General features: G+C 39.7%; 1 protein-coding gene across 1 annotated transcript in view; it reads left to right on the top strand.

Moving 5' to 3' along the window:
- PRKAG1 (protein kinase AMP-activated non-catalytic subunit gamma 1) overlaps positions 1-23,645 on the top strand; it is a 38,042-nt gene extending 14,397 nt beyond the window's left edge. Inside the window, exons 2-13 of the mRNA XM_089679493.1 lie at positions 5,616-5,670; positions 5,764-5,864; positions 5,947-6,028; positions 6,111-6,169; positions 8,952-8,997; positions 9,118-9,172; positions 9,253-9,379; positions 9,459-9,624; positions 14,397-14,434; positions 14,516-14,662; positions 22,653-22,746; positions 22,867-23,645. Coding sequence (XP_089535619.1) covers positions 5,616-5,670; positions 5,764-5,864; positions 5,947-6,028; positions 6,111-6,169; positions 8,952-8,997; positions 9,118-9,172; positions 9,253-9,379; positions 9,459-9,624; positions 14,397-14,434; positions 14,516-14,662; positions 22,653-22,746; positions 22,867-22,883 — 987 coding nt within the window. The 3' untranslated portion in view covers positions 22,884-23,645. The remainder of the gene's footprint in view (positions 1-5,615; positions 5,671-5,763; positions 5,865-5,946; positions 6,029-6,110; positions 6,170-8,951; positions 8,998-9,117; positions 9,173-9,252; positions 9,380-9,458; positions 9,625-14,396; positions 14,435-14,515; positions 14,663-22,652; positions 22,747-22,866) is intronic.
- Positions 23,646-25,731: the final 2,086 nt, after the last annotated feature.

Here is a 25,731-nt window from a genome sequence, read left to right as displayed (position 1 = left end):
CTGGGGTGTTATGTTTACCATAATTAAAAGAGAAGTATGGAATTAAAAAAAAAAAAAAAAACATTTATACTCCCCTAGGGCAGGGGTGGGCAACTGTGGCCCTCCAGCTGTTGGTGAACTACAAGTCCTATCATGCCTCTGCCTTTGGAAGTCATGCTTGTAACTGTCAGTTTTGCAATGCCTCATGGGACTTCTAGTAGTTCTACAACAGCTGGAGGGCCACCTAGGTGGATGCAGCATCGATCTGAGCCACCGGCTCTGCAGTAAAAACTGAGTGATCAAACACCCCTGATCGTTCAGTTCACCCCCTCTGATCTGAGCAGAGAGCTGTGACTGTGATTTACCAGCTCTCTGCTCTCTCCTTTCAGCACTCACTGGAGCACTGGGCTGTAGAGGGGGCAGGAGCGGCTGGCCAGGCTCTCAGCTGTCGGTGCAGACTTCTGGGTGGCATATGGTTGGGATCTTTTCAGAGCCTGGACTGGTTCTGTGACGTCGGCCAACAGCGGGATTCAGCCCACTGTCGGCTGAAAACGAGTCCCAGGAGTGCTGAACTAAGTAAACTGCTTTGATCTACAGGAGAAGTATAGCCAAAATAGCCTTGGCCATACTTCTCCTTTAACCCTGTCTGTACTGTGCTGGCAGTTCTGCATTATCAGTTGTAAACTAGGTTGTGCACACTGGTGTCCTCAAAAACTGTTAAGAATCTCAAGGTTTGGGTGGTACATTGTATTTTTTGCACTTGAACCAATCGGTTCCTAATTGCACACTGTAAGTTGATCAATACAAGCTGCCTTTAGGGTTCTGTGTATGAGCCTTCTCCAAAGAAACAACTAAAAAGGTAGAAAAAAAAGCTATGTATTTTTAAATTTTTAGGTATGCCGTGTAATTGGTAACAAATGTGTTGCGGGGGTTCTCAAATTTGGTTGCAAAGGCGGAAATTCACTTTCTGCAGCTAAATAAAGAGCAGACTAGAAAGAAGAGATAAGAAGTCAAAGGATTAATTGGCAGATGGTTTCAGTAATCCGAGTAATCCGACAAGACAGAATGCATAGAGGGATGAGTTGATGTTGCACTGAAGAAAAAAAAAACCCCAGAACATTTGCTGGAAAAAACAGAAGGCTGAAGTGTAAGAACTACTGGCAAAATAAATTCTTCATTGTGTAGTGTCTAAGGCTGAAATGCTGGTAATCATAGGGAAATAGGTGACACATCTTGGATTAACCACTTCCCGTCCGGCCGTTGTATATAAACGGCCAGACGGCGGCAGTGCAGGGTCGGGTGGCCGTTTATAAATGGCTTCCCCGCCCCCCGCTAGTGCGCGCTCCCTGGGAGCGCACAGCACCACAATCCGGTGCCCGCTGTGTCCTCCGGACACAGTGAAACACCGATCGCTGTACAGGACCTCTGTGTGAGGTCCTGATCTTGTGATCACTGATTGGCCAATCAGTGATCACATGCAGAGTAGTAAGCAAGATGTCAATTATGACATCATTGCTTACTACGTGTGAAATCTGTGAATGATCAGAGGTCACATGGTACAAGGCTATTCACAACAGCCTTGTACCATGTGACAAGCTGTGACCAATCACAGCTCACACCGTAGTTCTCAATGGCTGCACGAATGCAGCCAGAGAGGAGGAGAAATGATTGCTTTTACAGCCTTTATGGGTGTAAAAGCAATCAGTGTAAAAAAAAATACCTTTATCACCCCTTACAAGTAGTACATGATGACACTGTACTGCTAGGGTGACAGTATGTTAAAAAAAATATATATAAAAATTAAAAAAAAAGTTTAAAAATTATAATTTTTGGTTATAAACTAATTTGGGTTATTATTTTTTATTTTTTTTACTAAAAATATAACGAAATAAATTTTGGCCAAGACTTGTGATGAAATATTATTTATTTGCAAAATTTTGTAAGAAAAACACTTTTTTTCATTTACATAGCAAAAAAAAAAAAATTCCAGTGGTGAATAAGTACCACCAAAATAAAGCCTGATATGTCTCAAAAAAATGCTAAAAAATTCATATGGGTACAGTGTTGCATGACCGAGCAATTGTCATTCAAAGTGTGATAGCGTTGAAAGCTGAAAATTGGCCTGGGCAGGACGGGGGTGAAAGTGTCCGGTCTTGAAGTGGTTAACCTCCCTGGCGGTATGATTATTTCAGATTTTTGGTGCTGAAAGCGTTACCATTTTTTTGCATGGAAATATGTATTTTTTTAATTGTAGGCCTGTAATTTTTAGGAAAAACTCACTGAAATCTGTCCGAACAAGAGTCTAGTAAACATCCCGGGTATGATATAATTTGAAACACAAAATCATAAATTATAATTTAATAAATAATCATAAAAATAATATAATAATAATAAAAAATTTAATTCAATAATATAATCAAACCAAAAACACTGAAATTTGAAATATAGCGCCAAGTTCGTACCTTGCTGAGCTCAGTCGCAAAATCGTTTTCAGTGTCTGATGACGAATTTCCCCCACTAATCATTATCACTCAATTCTGCAAGTGGTTCTGATTTACTATCGCTGTTCTCTAGCTGATCTAAACCGCTTTTGACATAAAGGGACACTTTTTGGATGCCATGGACGTTTCTCAGTTTCCAGGCAGAAAGAACAGACAAAATGCAGGCAGGGCGCCGGACAAAGCACTAGGGACAAAATGTATGTGAAATTGGTTGAGACGGCAATGTTTTACTATGTAAAAAAAAAAAAATGTCATTTTTTTAAATTTTTAAATTTCCCGCCGCCAGCGGCGCCCGTACGTCCCGACGTCACAGGGACAGGACACAGAAGCCGGATGCCGGCATCGGCCGGAGGAGATGGCCGGGGACGCTGCAGGGGACACATCGTGGGAGCGCAGGGTAAGGTAAGTGAAGAACAAATGCCGGAGCAGTGCCACATGGTATTCCCAAGTTACCGGGGTTACCGCTCTTGGTACTGAAATGTTACCCCAAGCTACACTCGGGAATACCGCCAAGGAGGTTAAGGGTAGTGACACAGTATGTTGTCTAATTGTATTTACTTCCACATTCCTAGTAGACATGCAATAGTATGAAAGTGTGTTGATTATCTTCTCCTTTTTGCTGCTGTTCCTGCTTCTCCTAGCACCTCAACACTCCCCGCAGAACGGGCTTATCACTTTTTTGGCGATCACCAAAAATTGTCACTGCGGCTCTCAACTCTGCAAGCATTGCAGGCTGAGGGCAGAAAGCTGTATTTTAACAGAGACAAACCGGTCTGTAACCACCTCAGTATCAGCATGTCACATTCCCTTCCTTTTCAGGCCACATTTCAGTTTTCCGTGGTGAAATAGTTTTGACAATTAGTCACGCACCATTGTACCCAAATACATTTTCTGTAATATTTTTGAGACAGAGCTTTCTTTTGGTGATATTTAATAACCAGTTTTTTTGCTAGAATTTATTACCAATTTTGAAAATAAACCAGTTTTATGTTAGAACAAATAAAATATGCCAGAACATGAAACCCAAACTGACTCCTTTTTACAAAGAAAATACCTAAAGGTCATCTCATTTTTTGCCAGATTTGTTTGGATATTAAGGAAGAATTCCAGGCATGGTATATTTCTACATAGTTACATTGGTCCAGCTTAGAGCAATGTGTCTGTGTAAATACTATACCTGGCCGATGCAACTCAAAGCTGGAAACCAGTGAAGTAGACACAACCACTGGAAAGATCTCTGTTTGCTTCCGGGTCCCATGCTGAGCGGCTAGTTTGTTGCGTTGTGAACACAAGTCGTTGGCTACTCAGTTTGGGCACCATTCAGAGAATGCTTTGCCTTTTCTGAATGAATGCAAAGCATTCTCTGATTGGACAAGGTGGAGAGGCAGAGTGGTGACATTAAACTCTCCATCTTTTGCTCCACATGCTGCTTTTGAGATGGCTAAAGGCATTTTCTAATACAAATGACACAGACCTTTACCCCTGTATGTTGTGATTTATTAAGAGAATACAAATGTAAGATTTTTGGGTAGTGGTGCACCAAAATGAAAATTCTCGAATTCAGGATGCACTAGGCCGAAAACCGAAATGTATGTGGGGGTGGGGAAGCTCACTTTTTTTTATTTTTATTTACTTTTAATGTGTGTTCTATTTTTTTTTTTTTTTTACTTATGATTTTTTTTCTATCACACAGGGGGACCAATAGTCTCCTATATGATAGCATATATTTATTATTTATTTCAGGTACTTATATAGCGCCGTCAATTTACGCAGCACTTTACACATATATATTGTACATTCACATCAGTCCCTAACCCTCAAGGGGTGTACATCCTAAGGTCCCTAACTTACATTCATACATACACATATTAGGGCCAATTTAGACAGGATCCAATACACCTACCAGCATGTCTTTGGAGTGTGGGAGGAAACCGGAGTACCCAGAGGAAACCCACACAGGCACAGGGAGAACATGCAAGCTCCAGACAGGAGGTGCCGTGGCTGGGCTTCAAACCAACAACCCTAGTACTGCCAGGCAGAAGTGATAACCATTTAGCTACTGTGCTGCCCTATGAGTATAAGTGATGGGTCCTCTTTGTAGGGTGGGGGGGGGGGGGGGGGGCAGTGTGTGCAAGGAAGGGGCAGGAGAGGAGTATACAGACAGGCTCCCTCACTTGCCGCCGCTAAATGCAATTGCCAGCTTTTTTTTTTTTTTTTTTTTTTTTTTAATTTATAGCTCTGAGAAGGAGCTTTGACCCCACTACTACAGCAAACAAAGGGGCAGGATCACTGGGTAATGTCCCAGTGACCTCGCCCCTTTGTTTACTTTAGTAGCAGGGCAAATGACAGCACCTACTCTGAGCTATAGTGAAGAAATAAAAAGCTTGCAACTGCATTTAAAAACCGGCACTGACATTTAGTGGTGTCAAGTGAGGGAGCCTGTCTGTATACACTGCTCCCTCATACGCTGCTTACCTCCTCTCTGCTTTTCTCCGCTGCCCCTTCATCTGTAGAACGTACAGTGCCCAAAACCTGCAATCCAAAATGTCAGTCCACTCCTCATTGGTGCCGGGTCTCTCATTCTCGACACCTGAAGCAGCTTGGCAAAATGCCGAAAGGGCTATTTTAGGCAGATATGTTTTGCTGCCAAACTTTGGTGCATCCCTACTTTTGGCCTTTAACTAAGATGAACAATACACATAACTTTCATGTCTGGCTGTCAAATGTACTGAATCCAGATAGAACTAGGAATGCAGTATTTTTGTAAAAAAAAGTCACCAAAGGAAATTGCTTTATTTCTTTCAGAACGGGAATACCTCAAAGTAATTGTAAAGGTAAAGAGCTGCTCTTAAAACATATTTTTTTACTCGAATGCAGAGAATGCATTAAGGTAAAAAAAATATAACCTTTACAAACACTTAAGTGGAAAACTGGTATTTCCAGACAGATTTATTTTTTTTGTTTGTTTTGGGCATAGAGTGGAAGGGGATAGACGCTTTATTTGTTAGAATAAAGCAATAAAAGGTAGACTCTTCATATGAATTCTGTCATGTTGGTTTATTGCAGGTGACAGGTAGTTTTAACAAATCAACTTTTTAGTAACTGAAATCACTTTTATATCATCTTATGTTTCAGGGAACTGTTGTGATTGAACCAAGCGTAGAAGGAAAATGTGGGTCCCCAGTAGAAGGTGAAGATTATTTTGACAACTTTTTGTCCATACCTATTCATCTTTCATGGTCATAATGTTTGTCCCTCTTTTGGTTTTATTTTTTCTTCTCAGAATTAGACAGTGAAGTTTACACAATGTTTATGAAGAACCACAAATGCTATGACCTTATCCCCATCAGCTCAAAACTTGTAGTGTTTGATACATCTCTTCAGGTAAGCAAACTAATGAACCATTTATCTGCCCTGACAGTGTGTGCGCTTTTAGGCACCTTTTTAACTATACATTGACTTTCAGGTAAAGAAAGCCTTCTTTGCTTTAGTCAGTAATGGTGTGAGAGCAGCACCTTTGTGGGACAGCAAGAAGCAGAGTTTTGTAGGTAGGCCACAGAGATGCTTGAAAAAAAATTGTTGAAGAAATCCAATCTTTAATCTGACATCTTGTTTTCTTTCCTATTGAAGGCATGCTTACCATCACAGACTTTATTAATATTCTTCATCGATACTACAAATCTTCTATGGTAAGTTTGGGTTTTGTTTTTTTTTGTTTGGTTTTTTTTTCAATGTTTTCCTTGTAGATATTTGTTTAAAAGAACATTATACTGAGTGAAACGTCAAGGTTAGCATGAAAATGCTAGTGGCTTTCTTGTCATTCTAAGGTCATAACTATGATAGTTTCTGAGTTACTGACCTGAAACAGACACACAAGTTAGATATGCTGATTTCAGTGTCTACGTGTTTGCTCCAAGTCAGTGAATCATAAGGTATTGAAGTCATTAGATCAACAAAGCCACAAAACTAGCATTTCCACAAGGAGATCAGCAATATCTGCTTCTATATTTTGTCAGCATAGGTTTCCTTTAATCATAGTCTCACAAAACCCAGAAAGCAGTATGGGTGGAGTCTGTCAGTTTGATCACCCCCAGCTTCTGACTGGCAGCACTGTTGGGCGGCGCTGTTGGGCGGCGCTGACTGGCGGCGCTGACTGGCACGAGGCACTGTTGGGCGGCGCTGGCTGGCACGAGGCACCGATGTGCGCTGGCACGAGGCACCGATGTGCGCTGGCACGAGGCACCGATGAGCGCTGGCACGAGGCACCGATGAGCGCTGGCACGAGGCACCGATGGGTGCTGGCACGAGGCACTGCTGGGGCTACACTGATCATCAGTGCCCCGATGATCAGTGTACATGTCCCCTCCTCGGAAAGCCGATTACCGGCTCTCTTCTCCTCTCGAGCTGTCAGCCTGACAGCTCGAGAAGAGAGAAATGCCGGTAACCGGCATTTTCCTGTTTACATGTGATTAGACACAGCTGATCAAATGACCGAGCCGACCTCTTCGGCTCTTTCTGTGATTGGTGATCTGTTGTGTCCGAGGGACACAGCGCACCGCCTAACGCCGCGCTGCACGCTCCCTGAGCCGCGACTGCGCGGTGAGAATGGGAGGATGTCATGTGACGTCCTCCCAGAACGAGACAACCACCTTGCGCCTGTCATATTACTATATGGCAGGCAGGAGGTGGTTAATACACTGTTCTAGTGTTGTTCTTCCTATTGTAATCTCAAAAATGTGGGGAAAGGGTTTTAGTTTTACCCCAATACTGTAATTGTATCTTATAATTACAGTTTCAACTGAGGCACTCTATCTCAAAGCAATGAAACAAAATATTGCAAATGATTCCTTTTTTTTAGGCAGGCATACATAATTAGCTGAGGTAATATAAAAATACTCCACAGCATGTAGGATATTGCCAAAACTATCACTAGGCTCATTCACATGTATTGTCATTCCTCACAGTGGGCTGTTTTTATCATCAAAGTTCACCATCACACCAATTAAATTTACAACAACTACATGATTTCTAAGTATGGTACATTTCGACATACCCTTCAACATCACATCCTCTCATATTACCAACTTCTCCAAAACATGATAATGTAAGGCATCTTTTACACTAAACTTCCTCCATTGAACTATATTGTATCCAGTTTATATGTTTAAAATACCCCTTAAAAGTTCACCCAATGCTAAAATATCACCTCTCTTATCTCATGCTTACCATACATAGTTCCGTTTTTTTGTTCAGTCAGCCGGCTGAGTGAAAAAACTGAACCGATTTTCCCCAACCACAAATTCAAGGAATCCTTGATGGAATCCTCCCTGCTCTACTATTGTATTCTGATAGCGGGGAGACTCCACCTCTGTCAGAATACACAGATCAGCACTGAAGCAGCTTTTATTTGACAGGGCAGTTGAACAGAATGTGACTGGTAGACTGCAGTGGCCAGACATAGATAGAGGTTTGGCTAGTCTCTGCTAAACTGGGATCCTTCTATGGCCACCTCTAGGCCCCAGTTACAAAATATTCTATTGGTTATAGTACAGCTTCTAAAAAACTGACTGACACCAAAATTGTCCTTTTTATATTTCAGTATTTCTTATGTAATCAACTAACAAAAGCAACAGAAAAACATGCCTGACACCTGTAGTACTAGTACAAACATATTTTATTCTCATAAATAACCTATAATCTGTACATTAAAATGCTTGGCCAAGTGAATTCAAGAGATAAAATAAACATCATCCGAGGCATCTGAAATGCTCCTACTTTTTTTGTTAAGGTTTAAATATTAGGGCTCGAAAAATCTGAAATTGACATAACCATAGTGCCATATGCTTATTAGACAGTTGTTCTACCGCATTCCTTCTGGTGCTTGGACTTCCTATGGACTTCATATATGGACTAAGTATGTGACACTATGATTATGGCAGTGTGTCTGTTGTATGAAATTGACAATATGCGTTAACATCCCAGTAGATCAACAGTTTTTTAAATACTCAGACCAGCCGTCTGGCACCAACAACCATGCCACATGCAAAGTCACTTAAATCCTCTTTCTTCCCCTTTCTGTTGCTCGGTTTGAACTTCAACAAGTCATCTTCATCATGTCTAGATGCCTAAATGCATTGAATTGCTGCCATGTGATTGGCTGATTAGCAATTTGTTACCAAGCAATTGAACAAGTGTACCTAATAAAGTGGCAGCTGAGTATATATTTAAATACACATTTGTCCAAGCTTTACAAATGTAACTGTAAAAAAGAATGCTGATGCCTGGAAATATTCTTTACATTTCATATACCCTAGCAGTTCCTCTAGATCTTTAACATGGGAAACAAAAAGCTTTATGGCTGTTTGTCATTAGTATTTACCTCATTGATGTTCTTTGACTAGTAGGAGCAGTTTATAAGCTTTACTTCTGATGGCTTAGTGAAGTGTTACTTTGCTCCCTGTGTGTTATCAGGTGCAAATTTATGAGCTGGAGGAACATAAGATAGAGACTTGGAGAGGTGAGTTGTCAACCTACAAATCAAATATCTGCAATTGTGTGAACAAATATGGATAGAGCAAATCAGATAGCTGAAGGCAATTGACATCTAAATCTTGTTGAATTATTTATTTCCTTTTAGAAGTGTATTTACAAGACTCTTTCAAGCCTTTGGTCAGCATATCACCAAGTGCAAGGTGTGTATTGGTCATGCCTAATACTTGTCCGTCTTAGGAATTTTGTTACTGTATTCCACTAATATTTTTTTGCTCTTTAGCCTCTTTGATGCAGTCTCCTCACTGATTAAAAACCGCATTCATCGTCTGCCAGTCATTTCTCCAGACTCCGGAAATACACTGTACATATTAACGCACAAGAGGATTCTCAAGTTTCTCAAGCTGTTTGTGAGTCTCCTCTATTTATGCCTGCTACTTCCATCTTCCAGGTTTAGATATTTCACTTTTGTTCTGTTCATGTTTTCAGATGTCTGAACTGGAAAAGCCAGCTTTTGTGAATCAAACACTAGAGCAGCTGAAGATTGGAACATACGATAACATTGCTATGGTCCATCCCAACACTCCTGTCTATGTTGCTCTGGGTATTTTTGTGCAGCGCCGTGTATCTGCTTTACCAGTTGTTGATGAGTCTGGTAAATATATATATTTCTTACCTATACTACTTACTTTACTAAAGATATCATTTTATTTTTTTCTTTTTCAATCTGTATTTATTATGACAACCAAGTCAGACGTTCCTCATATCTGCACAATAAGCTATAATGTGAACACTATGTAGGATCATATATCTGTTGTTGCCATTAATGCTGCTTATATATCCTGTTCCAAATTATTATGCAAATTATATTTTTCTCATTTACCTAAATAATTGATGTAAGTAACAGTCAGCATAATTCTCATGTTATCAACTATTAAGAGTACAATTCAAATTTTATTGAACAAACCTCCTAATGATATCAGTATTTTTTTTAAACATAAAAAACTTACAATTCACTGTTCCAAATTATTACGCACAGTAAGTTTCAAAACACTTTATAGGTTGTAAAGAACTGAAAATTGTCATTTGTTGTGTTTGCAGCATATTTACTGAAATCAAAAGCTATTTCAATCAAACTTTTAACAACATTTTAACTTTTTAAACATTTTAACAGGTCACGTTACATTGTAACATAGGACCCCTTATTTGATAGCAGCTTCACAAGTCTTGCATCCATTGAACTTCTGAGTTTTTGGACAGTTTCTGCTTGAATTAGTTTGCAAGATGTCAGAAAAGCCTCCCAGAGCTGCTGTTTGGATGGAAACTGCCTCCCACCCTCATAGATCTTTTGCTTGAGGATGCTCCAAAGGTTCTCAATAGGATTGAGGTCAGGGGAGGATGGAGGCCACACCATGACTTTCTGTCCTTTTATCCCCATAACAGCCATTGATGCAGAGGTATTATTTGCAGCATGAGATGGTGCATTGTCATGCATGAAGATAATTTTATTACGGAAAGCATAGTTCTTCCTTCTGTACCAGGGAAGAAAGTGGTCAGTCATAAACTCCACATACTTTGCAGAGGTCATGTTTACACCTTCGGGGACCCTAAAGGGGCTGACCAGCTCTGTTCCCATGACTCCATCCATTTGGACCATCCAGGGTTGCACGGCACTCATCAGTGAACAGGACTGTTTAAAAATTAGTCTTCATGTATTTTTCTGCCCAATGCAGCCGTTTCTGCTTGTGAGCATTGGTTAGTGGTGGCCGAATAGAAGGTTTATGCACAGTTGCAAGACTCTGGAGGACTCTACACCTTGATGTTCGCAGGGACTCCAGAGGCACCAGCAGCTTCAAATATCTGTTTGCTGCTATGTAATTGTATTTTAGCAGCTGCTCTCTTGATCCGATGCATGGATCTGGCAGAAATCTTCCTCAATGTGCCTTTATCTGCACCAACCCGTCTGTGCTCTGAATCAGCCACAAATCTCTTAATAGTGCGATGATCACGCTTACGTTTTCATGAAATATCAAATGTTTTCATACCTCGTCCAAGGCATTGAACTATTTCACTTTTCGGCAGCAGAGAGATCCTTTTTATCCCCCATATTGCTTGAAAATGGTGCTCTGCTTAATAATGTGGAACACCCTCCTTTAGTAGTTTTTCCTTAAATTGGGCTCACCTGCCAATCTAAATATCACAGGTGTCCGAGATTGTTTTCAGTGATCAAAAGAGCCCTGACACACAATGCCATCCATGAGTTAAACTGAAAAACAAAATATTTAATCTTTGTGACACTTAAATAGAATTTGCGTAATAATTTGGAACATGGTGTATATATATATATATGTATATTTAGCCTAAACTAAGTTCTGGATAGAGAAGGGAAGTGATTTGTAATTTTTTTATGTTTGTTGGGGGAGATTACCTTTCATTTTCTGTCCCAGAAACACACCAGAGGGTAAGAGTATATTGCAACAAAGTGGCAAGTGTCCCCATTAGAAGAGTTCCCTCACCTCCTGGTGACAACTTTAACCACTTGCCTATTGGGCACTTATACCTCATTCCTGCCCAGGCCAATTTTCAGCTTTCAGCACTGTCACACTTTGAATGACAATTGCACGGTCATGCAACACTTTACCCATATAACATTTTTATAATTTTTTTCACAAATTGAGTTTTGGTGGTATTTAATCGCCTCTGGGTGTTTTATTTTTTGCACTAATAACAAAAAAAGAGCAAAAAATTTTTGAAGAAAAAGGTTTTTTCTTTGTTTCTATTATAAAATTTTCCAAACAGGTAATTTATCTCCTTCACTGATGTGCGTTGATGAGGCTGCATTGATAGGCAGCACTGCAGGGCACAGGTGGGTGGCACTGCAGGGTACAAGTGGGTGGCACTGCTGGGCACTGATGATCAGTGTCCTGATTGGTGCCGATCACTTCTCTGACAATCGGCGGTTATCGGCAGTACTTTCCTTACGCTGTGACAGCGTGAGGAAAGTGCAGCTGATAACTGGCAAATGTATTTACCCGGTGATCTGCTGTGTTATTGGACACAGCTGATCATGTGTTAAAAGTCCGCCGTGATTGGCCGTTTACCATATACCGTGATCAGCTGTGTCCATAGAACACAGCGATCACCGGCAGTGCCGTGTGCGTGCTGTTGGGGGTGTGTTCTGGAATGATGTCCATGGTCGTCATCTCAGAACCAGACAACCGCGCTGTAGCTGTCCTTCGGCTATAGCGCGGTAGGGAACTGGTTAAAATTTTAGATTTCCCATTACTTTACGTTGCAGTGGTCACTAGGCTATTTAGTGAGGGTGAAGCTCCCAGCAGGGACACAGACAACAATATAAACCTGACAGGGTCTTTATAACAAATCCAAGGATCCTGTTTTAATTTGAAGGTTTTAAAAAAAGAGCGTGATTTTAAACATTTCTTTCCATCTTGGTTTTTTTTTTTTTTTTTTGTAGATTTAGACAACTACGGCATGGAAGAAAGATGATAGTGATCCATCTGGTTATAACTTGTTCAAATAGCGGGCAAATCTCCCACCAAGGCAGAAGTACCTTGTGAGACCTTTTAGAGGTTTCTTGTTAAAACACTTTGTAGTTAACTGTGGGAAGATGTTGCCAGCTTTCAAGAGGGTCATGTATTGTCATTTTGTAAGAAGTAGTTTTTTTGTCAGTTGTAGAACTAGAATTACTAAAGAGCAGGTTATAGTGGATTTGAGACCATATCAAGAATTAGAGGTGATGTCCTCTGATATACAGATATCCTCAAACTAGAGGATTCTATGGAAGAACTAATGCAGGCCGTATATCTAATCATTGTTCAGTGTGGCAAAGTTTGTGCAACCAGCTTAAAATATATTTTATGTAGAGTTCATAGCTTCACTGATTTACTACTTCATGTCTACCATATAGTTGCCAAAGAAGGATTGCTATATTATATAGCTGTTAACAATTAGTATACTTTGCTCACATTTTCCCTTGCTTCAGATAGCTTCTTGTCAGCTGTTTATTGCTCAGGCATTCTGTGCTGCATTGCACATTGACTGTGTTTAGTCTTTTTAGTAATATTTCCTGCATGACAGGAACCCTGGGGAAAATGGCGTAAAGTTTCCCAAGCTCAGCAGGGCTTCATCCTGTTAACCTTTTGAATCCTTCAGCCTTTTCCCTCCTATACCCCTATTCAGTCCCATTTGATTTATTTTATTTTATTTTATTGCTTCCATAGTAGGCTTGGATGCATATTTTTTTTTTATTTTTTAGATTGATATTAGAAATGAAAAAATGCATTTTCCTATAATTTTGTACAGTACAACTATTTCAAAATTTGCACATCTCCAGATATTTACCCCACAATACGACCCACAAAGTCTTCTGATTAAAAGGATATCACACAAGTGTTATTTCATTATCCTACATTGAGGGACACAGGAATTCAGGAACAGGTAGGTTCTACTGCTGTCTGCAAAAGGTTGTAACAACCGCAAATAGATAAACGTAAGCCAGCCCCCGTATAGCCCCTCATGTACCCAGCATGCTTCAGTTTTTTGCTAGTGTCCTATGAGGTTGGATTCCTTTTTCCTCAGGTCTGCTGAAACAGTTAACAATTTTTACTAACCTTGTGGTGTTTTTTTTCCTTGGTGATGTCAATCAAGATCTTTACTACACCCCTGGCATTTTTTCCTTGGCAAGTTGAATAAAGATTCCTTGCTGCACTGCTGCTCGAGTTGGTTCCTACACAGCAGCTATCCAGATCAGTAGCTCCTCAGCACTGGCTCTGCATTGTGGCGCATTCCAGACCTTGGTGTACTGTGTTAGCCACTGAGCGCTTTCCAGGACCAGAGCCTTGGTACAGCTCTAGGTGTGTGTACTAGGACAAATTCAGAAGAATCTGTTTGTTAACTTATTCATGCAGTCGATTGTGGCTGTGCACCTCCAAGAATCGGCGTGAATTTCTTGTGGGGGTCACAGATGTTGGCAACTAGCTGCAGTCAGGAAGTTTGTGCAAATCAATGACAGGCACCGTGGCTGTTTGCATGTAAACAGACCTCCAAGGCATTACATGTGATTATGGAGAGAGGCGAGGCCCTGGTCATAGATTTGTACAGACTTCCCGGCTACAAATGATCACAAATACCTATGATCTCTGCTGGACATTAATGCTGATTCTTGAAGGTGTATGGGCTTAATCGGCCTTGTGAATAAGGACAATAAAAATCAACCACTTCCCTTTCTTCACTTTTACAGAATTCTTTGGTTAGATAGATGGTATTTATTGAAGTTTATGCCACTGACAGAGCAGGAGAGGAAAATGAATCCTGAAAAGACTAGGGATGACCAAAGTGTGCTCTTTCATTCTTTAATTTTAAAATGATTTATGGCTGCTTTTCACGGGTGGTTGTTCTTGTCCACAGGGCGCGTGGTGGATATTTATTCCAAGTTTGATGTGATTGTGAGTACTTTTCTTTTACCATAGCATATTCTGGGGATCTCCATATGCATCAGGTCTGATATTTCCTTTTGTTATATCTAGAATTTAGCAGCTGAGAAAACGTACAATAATTTGGATATCACCGTGACAAAGGCTCTTGGACATCGCTCTCATTACTTTGAAGGTGTCCTAAAATGTTACCCACATGAAACCCTTGAAACCATCATCAACCGGCTTGTTGAAGCAGAGGTAAAAAAAAATACATTTCACAGAAGAGGGCTCTTAAAACAAAGTGTGCTGTAACTAGCAGCAACAACTGAGGAAAGTGAACACAAAATAAGGAAAGGTGCGAGGATTAGATTACTGTAGTTTTATAGCAAATAGGTATAGTGTGCCTTGTGGAAAGAAGAGTTCTTGCCTAAACAAAACTTAATTTGTGTCTGTTTATGAGAAGGGTGTACCTTTTGTTGAATGGTAAGCCTGGGTGGTGATGCAGGCTAGGATTTTTGAAAGTCCAGGGTAGATGCAGGCAGGGGTTTCTGGCAGAGTCAAAAAGACACCTAATAGTTTGGGGATTGAGAGCTTTCAGGTGACTTAGTCTGGGGGGAAGGGGGGAGGGAATGTCAATTTGGTGTATTGATGATCAGGAGCATAGCAGACCATAACAATGTAGAGCTCCCAGAGAGAAGTGGACTTAAACCAAAAAAGCATCTAATCACCAGTACCTAGAGGGAGCTAGTCTTGCTAAAACGATGCATTTGACAACCTAGTAGTTTAAATTCCCCCTGTTCTAGAAATACTGTGGCTAAAAGAGCCAGAGAGAAATTGGCTGTGCAGCCAGGGTCAGTGCTAGACTATTTTGCGCCCTAGGCAAGACCAGCTACTTGCACCCCTACCCCCCAAAAGAATTTTGAATTGTTATGGTACCCTCACACATCTGCAAATGTGCACATTTTCACATGTGCCAAATCACATGGGTCCACAGCCCATTGGCACATTTTTTGAAAAGAGGGACGTTTCTACATTTCTTGCAAATGAATGGGCTGTCCTATGAACGCAAAATACATGGGAATGCGCCACCCCTATATTAGTGCAGTAGTGGAAGGGTGAGGGGGCCCCTTATATCCAGGCCATGTGGTCGGTATAATGACATCAAGCACGTGAGGACAGATCAGTCTATACACCATATAGTATATATATAATGTTAGTGTGTACTCACTGGGGCTCTGCATCCAATGACCCTGCACTGAACAAACTCCACCTCTAGCTATCACCAGGCACCGCCCCCAGACTGTCCACTACTCCTATAGCATGCTGCCACTGTACAGGACAGACCAGGAGGGAGAGCTGCCTCTATATACAAATGGCGGTGACATGGGGAGGCAGGGGTCAGATGACTCAGGTATAGGAATCACTGAATGTATGGGCAGAGCTGGCTGTATTGGGATGACCACCAGAGACAGAGACAGGTCACTGATAGAGGCATGCAGGGGATGTCTGCTTTTGTTGGGGCACGTCCTCCAGTACTGTGCCTCTATGGCGACACTACTGAGCGGCTGCCTAAATTACATGCAGCAGTGGCAGCACCCTAGATATGCACACTTCATCCCAACAGCAGTCACTAGAGGTTATAACATTTCTTACAGAGCGTAACGGAACTGACCCCATACCGCACTTGGGTGCTTCCGTTGGACTACTGCTTCCCCGTCCGAACACCAACAACAGACACCACCGCTGACCATACAAGACTAGACGACACCAATCTTGAAGCAATCCAGAAAGTAGACTAATGTATTTTAACACAGATACAAGATATATACACTCAAGGGAACAATCCCCCCTCCCTGCATAATGTCACAGGGCGTGGAAATCTACATTTAGTAACAAGAGACACACCAACAGACAGTCCCATCAGGAGGGATGCTGCTGGAGACACCCCCCCCCTCCCCCCCCCCCCACCAAGCCAAACACATACATTCCATAATAGTTTGCTCCCAAGCAAGACACACAATATAACAATGGGATGCAACCACATGGCATTAAACAATCTACAACCCCCACCCCCCCTATATAAATGTCTACACAATATTAGGACAGATCACCCTTGGATATGGGGAGCTGAGACAGGGGTCTCCCCACCTCTCCAAAGTGAGCTGGGTTCCATGGGCCCCCCACCCAAAGTGACTCCCGTCACACAGAGGTATTTATACAGCACTGAAAACTTAAATGGCCGAAGAGTAGGGAAACCAGAGGCCATGTCAGCGCCATAGGTGGCTGCCTAGTTCACTTAGCGGTATTGCCAGCTCTGTGTACAGCAATCACAAAGCTCATATTTCCCAGTGTCCCAAGCAAGTCTTCTGCTGGCTAGTGTGGTAAAGGTGCAGGGAGGGATGTACAGCAGCAGACACATGCTCAGACATAACATGTTGGATGGGGCTTAGGCAGTTTACACTGTATGTGGAACATTAACAAAATATAGATCCATAGAATGCCAGAGCTATTTAGATCTCTAAATCTATCTAAAGACTTTTTCTGTTTCTGAAACTATTAGGATGGCCAAGTATGTACAGCACATGTACTTATGTCCTAAGCCAGACTTTCGTCAGTATTTGTTAGTTCCTGCCTTCCTTTAGTATCATTAGGAATAAACGCAAGTCATGCCAAACTTGTCATTAGAGACACATGGAAGCTGCCACCGCTGTATCATCTTTAGTTGCTAAATTTGAACCTTTTGGCTTCAATACTTTGAAACACTGATCTGGAATAAGTATCGAAATCAGGAAAGTCAGGAAAAAAAGTCCATGTAAGTGAATCCCAGAATATTGAAACAAGATAGCATAACAGCAAGGTACTTAACATATTCATAGAGAGGAGTCCGTAATGTTGCCATTTTTAAATTGTTCATAATGTTTGTTTATAATTAAGCTGCGTCCATTTAAAAAAAGCATCTCACTTCTGTTACAAAAAAAAAAACCCAAAAACCTCTACTGTGTCATATTCTGTCATGTGTACGGCCCTCAGTCCTATGCTGCCTCCAGTTCTGCATAGTTGACTCCACACAGTGTGCTAGGAATCTCTACTATTGGACAAGGAGTGTCAGTAGGGGAAGAGAACCAGGAGAAGGGTTTGGTTAACTCTGCAGGCAGCAGCCAGAGGTAAAAACTCAGCAAAAACCGGTATAGCAGAGGGTAGTGTCATGGAAGGAGTCACCTGAGATTCAGCATCCTATTTGCAATGTAGTATGCCTTTTGTTGAACATTCCAAAGAATTGAGTTTAGACTGAGTGTATTCTCTCCGGACTGTTTCTTGTAGCAAGCATGCTGCAATGTAATACACTCTTTGTAACCACTCCTCGACCTCTCATTTTGAGGACCCTAGTTCAGCTGGAATTAGTAAGGGTTTTTCTTGTCATGCTGTCCAAACACTTGGCCTTGAAAGGTTTCAGTAGAAATGTCCCCTTCAGTGCTGAGCATCTCTATATTATTATTTTTTTTTTTTTTAGCAAATATTGAATATTTAAAGTGACACTGATAACAGAGCACTTTCACTGTTGAAACTGCCCCTATATAGTGCAGGGTAGAAATATCTGTTGTGCTTTCCTGTTCTATCTAAATATTTATTTTATGCAATAAAAATTGATGTCTGCTGAAATAAGAGAAATTGTTAGCTCTCTGTCTATTTGTGTATGTAATGAAAGAATTTATTTCTTAAAAATGACCCCTGTCCTGAGGGGGGTGTGTATTACTTTGCATGCACAAGGACTGCGGCATGTGCATGCAATGTAGACTGTAAGACAATCAGACAATTAACCACTTCAAAACAGAACACTTTCAACCCCTTCCTTCCCAGGCCAATTTTCAGTTTTCAGCGCTGTCACATTTTGGCAATTGCACTGTCATGCAACACTGTACTTAAATGAAATCTTTATAATTTTTTCACACAGAGATTTCTTTTGATGGTATTTAGTCATTACTATTTTTGTTTGTTTTTCGTTCTTGCTAAATAGATTACTTTAAAGACCAAAAATTTTGCAAATATAGCATTTTTTAGTTTCTCAAATACATAATCCTTCTTCAGAAGTCCAGGCCAAAATGTATTCTGCTACGAGACTTTGGTAAAAATAACCCAAATCAGTGTATATTATTTAGTCTTTTGGAAAGTTTTAGAGTCTGCAAACTATGGTATATACAGTGGGTAGAGAAAAGAATCCCCCCCCCCCCCCCTTTTTAAAATCACATTTTGTTGCTTTGCAGCCTAAAATGATGACATGATGTCTTATCCAGCCCTATGTACTCGTAGTGCAATGTATGAGATATAACACCAACATGTCAGAATTGTTTGATAATGAGTGAGGAATCCCATGTCCAAATTCAGGCCGTTGTCCAAATGTCCAAATTCAGGCCGTTATCTGTTGTATCAAATAGAATTATCATTCTTAGTTCAAACGTTTTCCTTTCCTGAATAGTTTTGAAATTCCCTTTAAGAACTAAGATATTGAGGTCTTCTAAGTGAGGTCTGCAAAAGTCATCTTCTTTATGTTCCTTGATGGTATGTCTGTGTAAATTCATCCTTGTTTGCAACTTCTGTCCTGTTTCGCCAACATAAGATCCTTTGCTGCATTTTCTGCACTGGATAAGGTACACAACATTACTGGAGGTGCAGCTGTATGATCCGGAGATATTGAAGATCCCTTTTGAGTATCTGACACTTTTTGATGGATTGATTTGGTTACACAGTTTGCAGCATTTTTATTGCAGGGTTTGCTTCCATTATTTGTGACATCTTGACAACCCCCCCCCCCCCTCCCAGTCTTTGCTTTTGCTGTGTCTTATCTCTAGTCTAATCCTAGTCTTATAACCATTGCTGTGTACATTTGTTTGTGTGTGTTTCTTTCTGGTATTTTTTTTTTTTTTCCCCCTTTCAACATCTCTTCTAACATTCTGCTAAAACATTGTAATAGTACTGCCTGGACCTTGAAGAAGGGGACATACCCCGAATGCTTGTCCTCAAAATTATATGTTAGTGCAAATAAAAAAAGTATCAGGGACAGTACTCAATTGTTTCTGTCGCAAATGCACTAATACGGCTACAATCACCTCAAGCACTATCCATAGGTGACACTTTAAAAGCTTTTACAGGTTACCACTTTAGATTTACACTGGAGGTCTGGTACTAGAATTACTTCCACGATCTGACGTGCACAGTGATACCTCGCGTGTGTGTGACTATTGCTGTTTGCATTCATGCGGGACTGACACATGCATTAGTTTTTGCCTGTGAGCTTGAGAGAACAAGGGTGCTTTAACATTTAAAAAAAAAAAAAAAAAGATTTAATTTTTTAGATTGCTTTTATTGCTGTCACAAGGAATGTAAACATCCCATGTGACAGCAATAGGCAATGATAGGTACTCTTTATGGAGAGATCTGGAGTCAGTAAGACCCTAGATCCATCCTCTGCCCTGAAAAGCATTCAATTACACCAAGATCAGTGTGATTAAATGCTTTCCATTTTTAAAAATAGCAGTTTTTATCTGGTATGCTCATCACTTTCTGTTTCCTATATCCTAGTGATGGACAGAGTGGTGCTAGTCTTTGTCCGCCTCTATGATCACCCAGCGGAAACACTGCCTGGTTGTTCGGGTGTCCCGGAGCGGACAGGCTCTGTCTCCCCTCCCAGTGGAAGGGACTCGGACAGTACAAGGCTGCAGATAACAATAACTGAATTATAACAACATAAATGAAAAATGTAAATTCTAAATTCAAATAAATAAAATGATATATATATATATATATATATATATATATATATATATATATATATATATATATATATTCTCCACATGACAATCAGATATTACCAACAAAAATCTTATATACTAAAAAAATTTAAATAAAATAAAAATGTATATAAAATATAAAATAATATATATCTGCAGATAATCAGATTACATCAACAAAAACAAATACACATATAAATAGAAAAATATCAAAATAAATTCAGATATAAATTAAAAATAGATATATTATCAAAATAATCAATACAAATAATTTAATTCATGTAATCTGCAGATAATAAACAAGATTAAAATAAACTACAAAATAATAAATAAAATAATATAAATATATATATATATATATATTTCTGCAGATAACTATCAGATAATGACTACAACAATAAATAAGAATATAAATAGAAAATCTGCCCATTTGCTGAGAGCGCTGCCAGTCAGAACCAGGTGTTCTCCGTTTATCCTCCTAGACCTGATTGCATTCTGTTGGAGAGCTGCTAGACATGGAGAACACGTGGCTCTCACTGGCAGCGCTCTCAGCAAATGAGCAGATTTTCTATTATTTATTGTTGTAGTCATCTGATTATAGACATTAAATAATATATAAAGGAATGTGCTAAATACCAAATCACATGAAAATGCAGATAAATACATAATTAAAATAAAAAATTATTTATAAATGTCCGTAATTCATATAGAAGTCCAAACACCAATATAAGTGATTAAAAAATCTCTTAAACAAGAAAAAACACTGTGTAGCAAAATCCACCACCGAATGAAAAGGGCAAACTCACCAGAGCTATTTGCTGATCAAATTATAAATGAGCAAAAATAGCAATTGCTCTGGGAGCGATGATCTGTTTGAGTATCCAGGAGCAATAGACTGCAATCAGCCAAATCAGCACACATGGAACAGCCTTAACTGCAAGTGGTCATCATGCCTTCATAACTTTGTAAATGCTCGGGGAATCAAAGAAGAGTATCATGGTGCAGTATATTAAAACAAAGATAATTTTTATTGTAGCCTTAAATATACACTCACAAGAAAGGTGTCCAACCGACACCAGCAATATCAGTCTCAAAAAGCTAAAGCAGGGACGAGCCTCACTCACCATGATCACAGCCAACAGTCTCGAGGAGCGTCCTGACATCCCATCCACTAAGCTTTGCCCTGCCCTACGCGTTTCGTCATCCGATGTCTTCAAGGGGCGGCCGTCCCTGCTTTAGCTTTTTGAGACTGATATTGCTGGTGTCGGTTGGACACCTTTCTTGTGAGTGCATATTTAGGCTACAATAAAAATTATCTTTGCTTTAATATACTGTACCATGATACTCTTCTTTGATTCCCCAAGCATTTACAAAGTTATGAAGGCATGATGACCACTTGCAGTTAAGGCTGTTCCATGTGTGCTGATTTGGCTGATTGCAGTCTATTGCTCCTGGATACTCCAACAGATCATCGCTTCCAGAGCATTTGCTATTTTTGCTGATTTATAATTTGATCAGCAAATAGCTCTGGTGAGTTTACCCATTTCATTCGGTGATGGATTTTGCTACACAGTGTTTTTTCTTGTTTAAGAGATTTTTTAATCACTTATATTGGTGTTTGGACTTGTATATGAATTACGGACATTTTATAAATATTTTTTATTTTATTTATGTATATATCTGCTTTTTCATGTGATTTGGCATTTAGCGCATTCCTTTAAATATTTTTTGTCACTTACCTTTTCTTTGGTTAGGTTTGCAGCTTTATATATATTTTATTGGCGCTGTCTATATATTTTACATTTATGATTATAGACATTGACTGATTATAAGCATGGCAAGATTTGCACAACTGTTTACTGTTGAATAGGAGGATCACCATACACAAAAGGAAGACTATTCTGTACAATATTGTTTATAACGACTTATGGAACCATTTTTATTTCTGGGTTATACTTATGAGTTGTACAAATGTTATTGTATGCACTGCACATGGTATATAGTATTGCTGTTTTTCTACACACTTTATTTGGTAGTAGAACAGTATATTTCTCAGCACTTTTAGATTTTATTTGATTTCATGTGGGAACACATATAGTGACAGCAGCAATATATAACTTGGAGAGAGTGATATATTGCTGCTTAGATAATTGCGCTGAAGTATACTCTGTACACTAACATTTATAAGGTTACCTTCTTCTTTCCCACACCCACACAATGTCTGCAGTCTGAAATTACAAGTCCTGTAGAGGCCATTGTAAGTGGCATGGTCACTGTCCTATACAGAAGATCCTCTGGAAGTGCTCTGGTTTTAGCGTTTTGTTTTTCAGGACATTAAAAGTACATATCTGTGTGAAAGATACATAACAAAAAGGCCACAGTAGGTTTCTTGTAGTGTTTTTTTATTATAGTGATGAAGGTTGGAGTTTACTATTAAAAATTTTTTTTATTTTTCCCTCTAGGTACACAGACTGGTTGTAGTGGATAATAATAATGTGGCTAAAGGAATTGTTTCTCTGTCTGATATCCTGCAGTGTCTGGTTTTGACAGCTGGAGGTGAGATTTACTTAATAGTTTTTGTTTTTTTTTTTGAACATTTGATGAAGTTTGAAAGCTTGAGCTGTGTTTGTATGAAAGACTCATTCAGTTTATCGTTTATCTCCATCATTACGGCAGGTTCGAAAAGTTCATGACTGGCATAAGTGTTGTACACCACTGCAATGATGCAATATAGAGACACACAAAGACCTTTGCACTTCTCAGACTACAATAACCTCCACAAAGTTTTAGCGCAGAGAATATCCCATCATTCATTTGGAGGTGGAAAGAATGGATTTGCCACCAGCAAAAAATAATGAAGCTTTCTTTGATATATCTTCAGCAATACTATGGGGCATTACTAAGGATTGACCAGTAATTTAATGATAGTGAGCTTTGTAGTCCAGTGAGAGGAGGATTACACAGTATTGAGGACTTGTCAGAGTTACCTCTGGCTTTTTTTTTATAGCACAATGTTTTTTGTTTTTTTTTTTACCATTCTGTCCATGAAGTAGAAGACAGATGGCCTTGGGGGTTAGATGCAGTTTTCACCTAGATTTTCTGTTTAGAAGGAATTTTGTGTGGCTTCTACACAGTGTTGGTCCCTGTCACAAGTTTACTTCATGTGAAAAGTCTGGTATTGGAGTCATAGCACAATATTTTACATGAAGCCGTTAATAGTTTGCACTTGGCGGATGGGAGTGACACATGCCACTTTAATGTTTATATAATATTTTTCTGTAACTGTTAAGCAGTAATGTTTCCATTGTTTGGAACCAAATATAAATTTCTTATTCCTGAGAACTCAGCAAAGCTGACATTTTTACTACATAAATGTTTTCCCATGTGTCTGTGTTTTTAACAGGATTTTGTGTCCATAAAATTGTATACCATTAATAAAATTTGCTTTTTCCTAAGTTGTGTGCTTTGTATAAATCGTTTTGTATGTGTAACTGTTGTATATTGCCATTTGAACCTGTAAGAAACAGCCCATTTACAAAGCTTTACTACCCTTGTGCTCATCTGTATTTCAGCCATGTGTCTGTAATTTTTTAGTCTAATTTGACTAAAATTTACTTATTTAGAAAAGAAAAAAAAAAGGATTTTTATTCTGGCTTATAGCTCTGTGATGCAAACCTAATAATATATTCAGTTCAGGATACATTTCACGGTAAATTCAGCAAAATGGATAACGTCTACAGACATTATAGTAAACCATCCCTTGGTAAGGACAGTACCTAATTTTGTTCTGCATGACACACTGCCAACTTTCCCGAGGTTCAGAGCATAAACAGAAAAACAATGGTAATTGCTGTTGATGACTTATAAGTATAACTAAAGGCAAAACTTTTTTAGTTTTTTTTTTTTAGGATAGAAGAGTGATGGATTAGAACATCTGTCAGTGTTTATTGCTCCATAAGGCAGTTTCACCCTTTCACTTTTTGATGATAAACCTGACAAAAAGTACAAGAAACCCCCAAGTTTTGTGTTGCCCCCAGAAAAGAAGAATGAAAATTTCCCAATAGGGACACTAGTTCTGTGACCTGGGGGTCCCCAAGGAATTCCTTTAACCACTTGAGCTCCTGAGGATTTACCCCCCCTTAATGACCAGGCCTCTTTTTGCTACTCGGCGCTGCACTAATTCAACTGATAATTGCGCGGTCATGCAATGCTGCTTCCAAAACGAAATTTACGTCCTTTTTTTCACACAAATATAGCTTTCTTTCGGTGGTATTTGATCACCTGGGCGCTTTTTATCTTTTACGCTATAAACAAAAAAAGACCAAAAATTTTGAAGAAAAATTATATTTTTTACTTTCAGCTATAAAAAATATATAGTAAACTCAAAGTTCGTTATAAATGTAGGCCAAAATGTATTCTGCTACATGTTTTTGGTAAAAAAAATCCCAATAAGTGTATATTGATTGCTTTGTGTGAAAGTTATAACGTCTACAAACTATGGTATAGATTCTGCAATTTACCCCATTTTGTTTTGCTATACAGCGCTGCGCTAGTTTAACAGACAATTGCGCAGTCATGCAATACGGTACATAAAATTTACATTTTTTTTCTCCCCACAAATCGAGCTTTCTTTTGGTGGTATTTGATCGCCTGTGCATTTTTTATTTTTTGCGCTATAAAAAAAAAGGCTGACAATTTTGAGGAAAAAAAACAATATTTTGGACTTTATGCTATAAAACATGTCCAGTAAAAAAAAATTTAAAAAATCAAATTTTGTCAAATTTCTGCCAAAATGCATTCTGCGACATGTCTTTGCTACAAAAAACCCAATACGTGTAAATTAATTGGTTTACATGAAAGTTATAGCGTTTACAAATGAGGGGAAAGATACTGGGATTTTTAATTTTTTTATACTAATAATGGCGGTGATCAGTGACTTATGGCGGGACTGCGGCGGACATTCTGACACTGGGGGGGAACTGACTTGGGGTCACTGACATCCCCAGTGACACCAATACAGTGTTCAGTGCAAAAAAAAAAACACTGACACTGTACTAATGGCACTGGGGAGGAAGGGGTTAACTTTATTATTCAGTGAAAGGGTTAACTGTGTGAGGGGAGTGTTTTATTAGGGGGCGGGGGTGTGTACTGCAGGGAACACCACTGATGGGGACAGATAAACTCTTCTGTCCTGATCAGTGTGTCAGGAGCTGTCAGGGAACTGACAGAAAGCACAGCTACTGCAGCTGTGCTCTCTGTCACGGATTGCCGATAATCGCCGAGACATAGCCGGCAACGACTGGTTGTGACCCAGCGACTGACATCCGCGGCCGTGATTGGCGGGACAGGTAGGGCGGCGGCGCGCCTCACGCGCGCCCCCTACCTGTTTTAATAACACACGTTTTAAAACGTGGTTTTGCCCAGCCGTGCTGCCCTGCTGCCGTATTTCTACAGTGGCTGGGCGGCATGTGGTTAATTTGCAGAGATTTTCTCACTTCCGGTTTTGGCTATGTGACGAGAAGTGAAGGTAAATGTCCCCAA

The sequence above is a fragment of the Staurois parvus genome, unplaced genomic scaffold (genome assembly GCF_062004578.1).
Source record: "Staurois parvus isolate SC_StPar_1 unplaced genomic scaffold, SC_StPar_1.0 ptg000017l, whole genome shotgun sequence".
Lineage (NCBI taxonomy): Eukaryota > Metazoa > Chordata > Amphibia > Anura > Ranidae > Staurois > Staurois parvus.
This window is presented reverse-complemented; position numbering and strand designations above follow the sequence as displayed.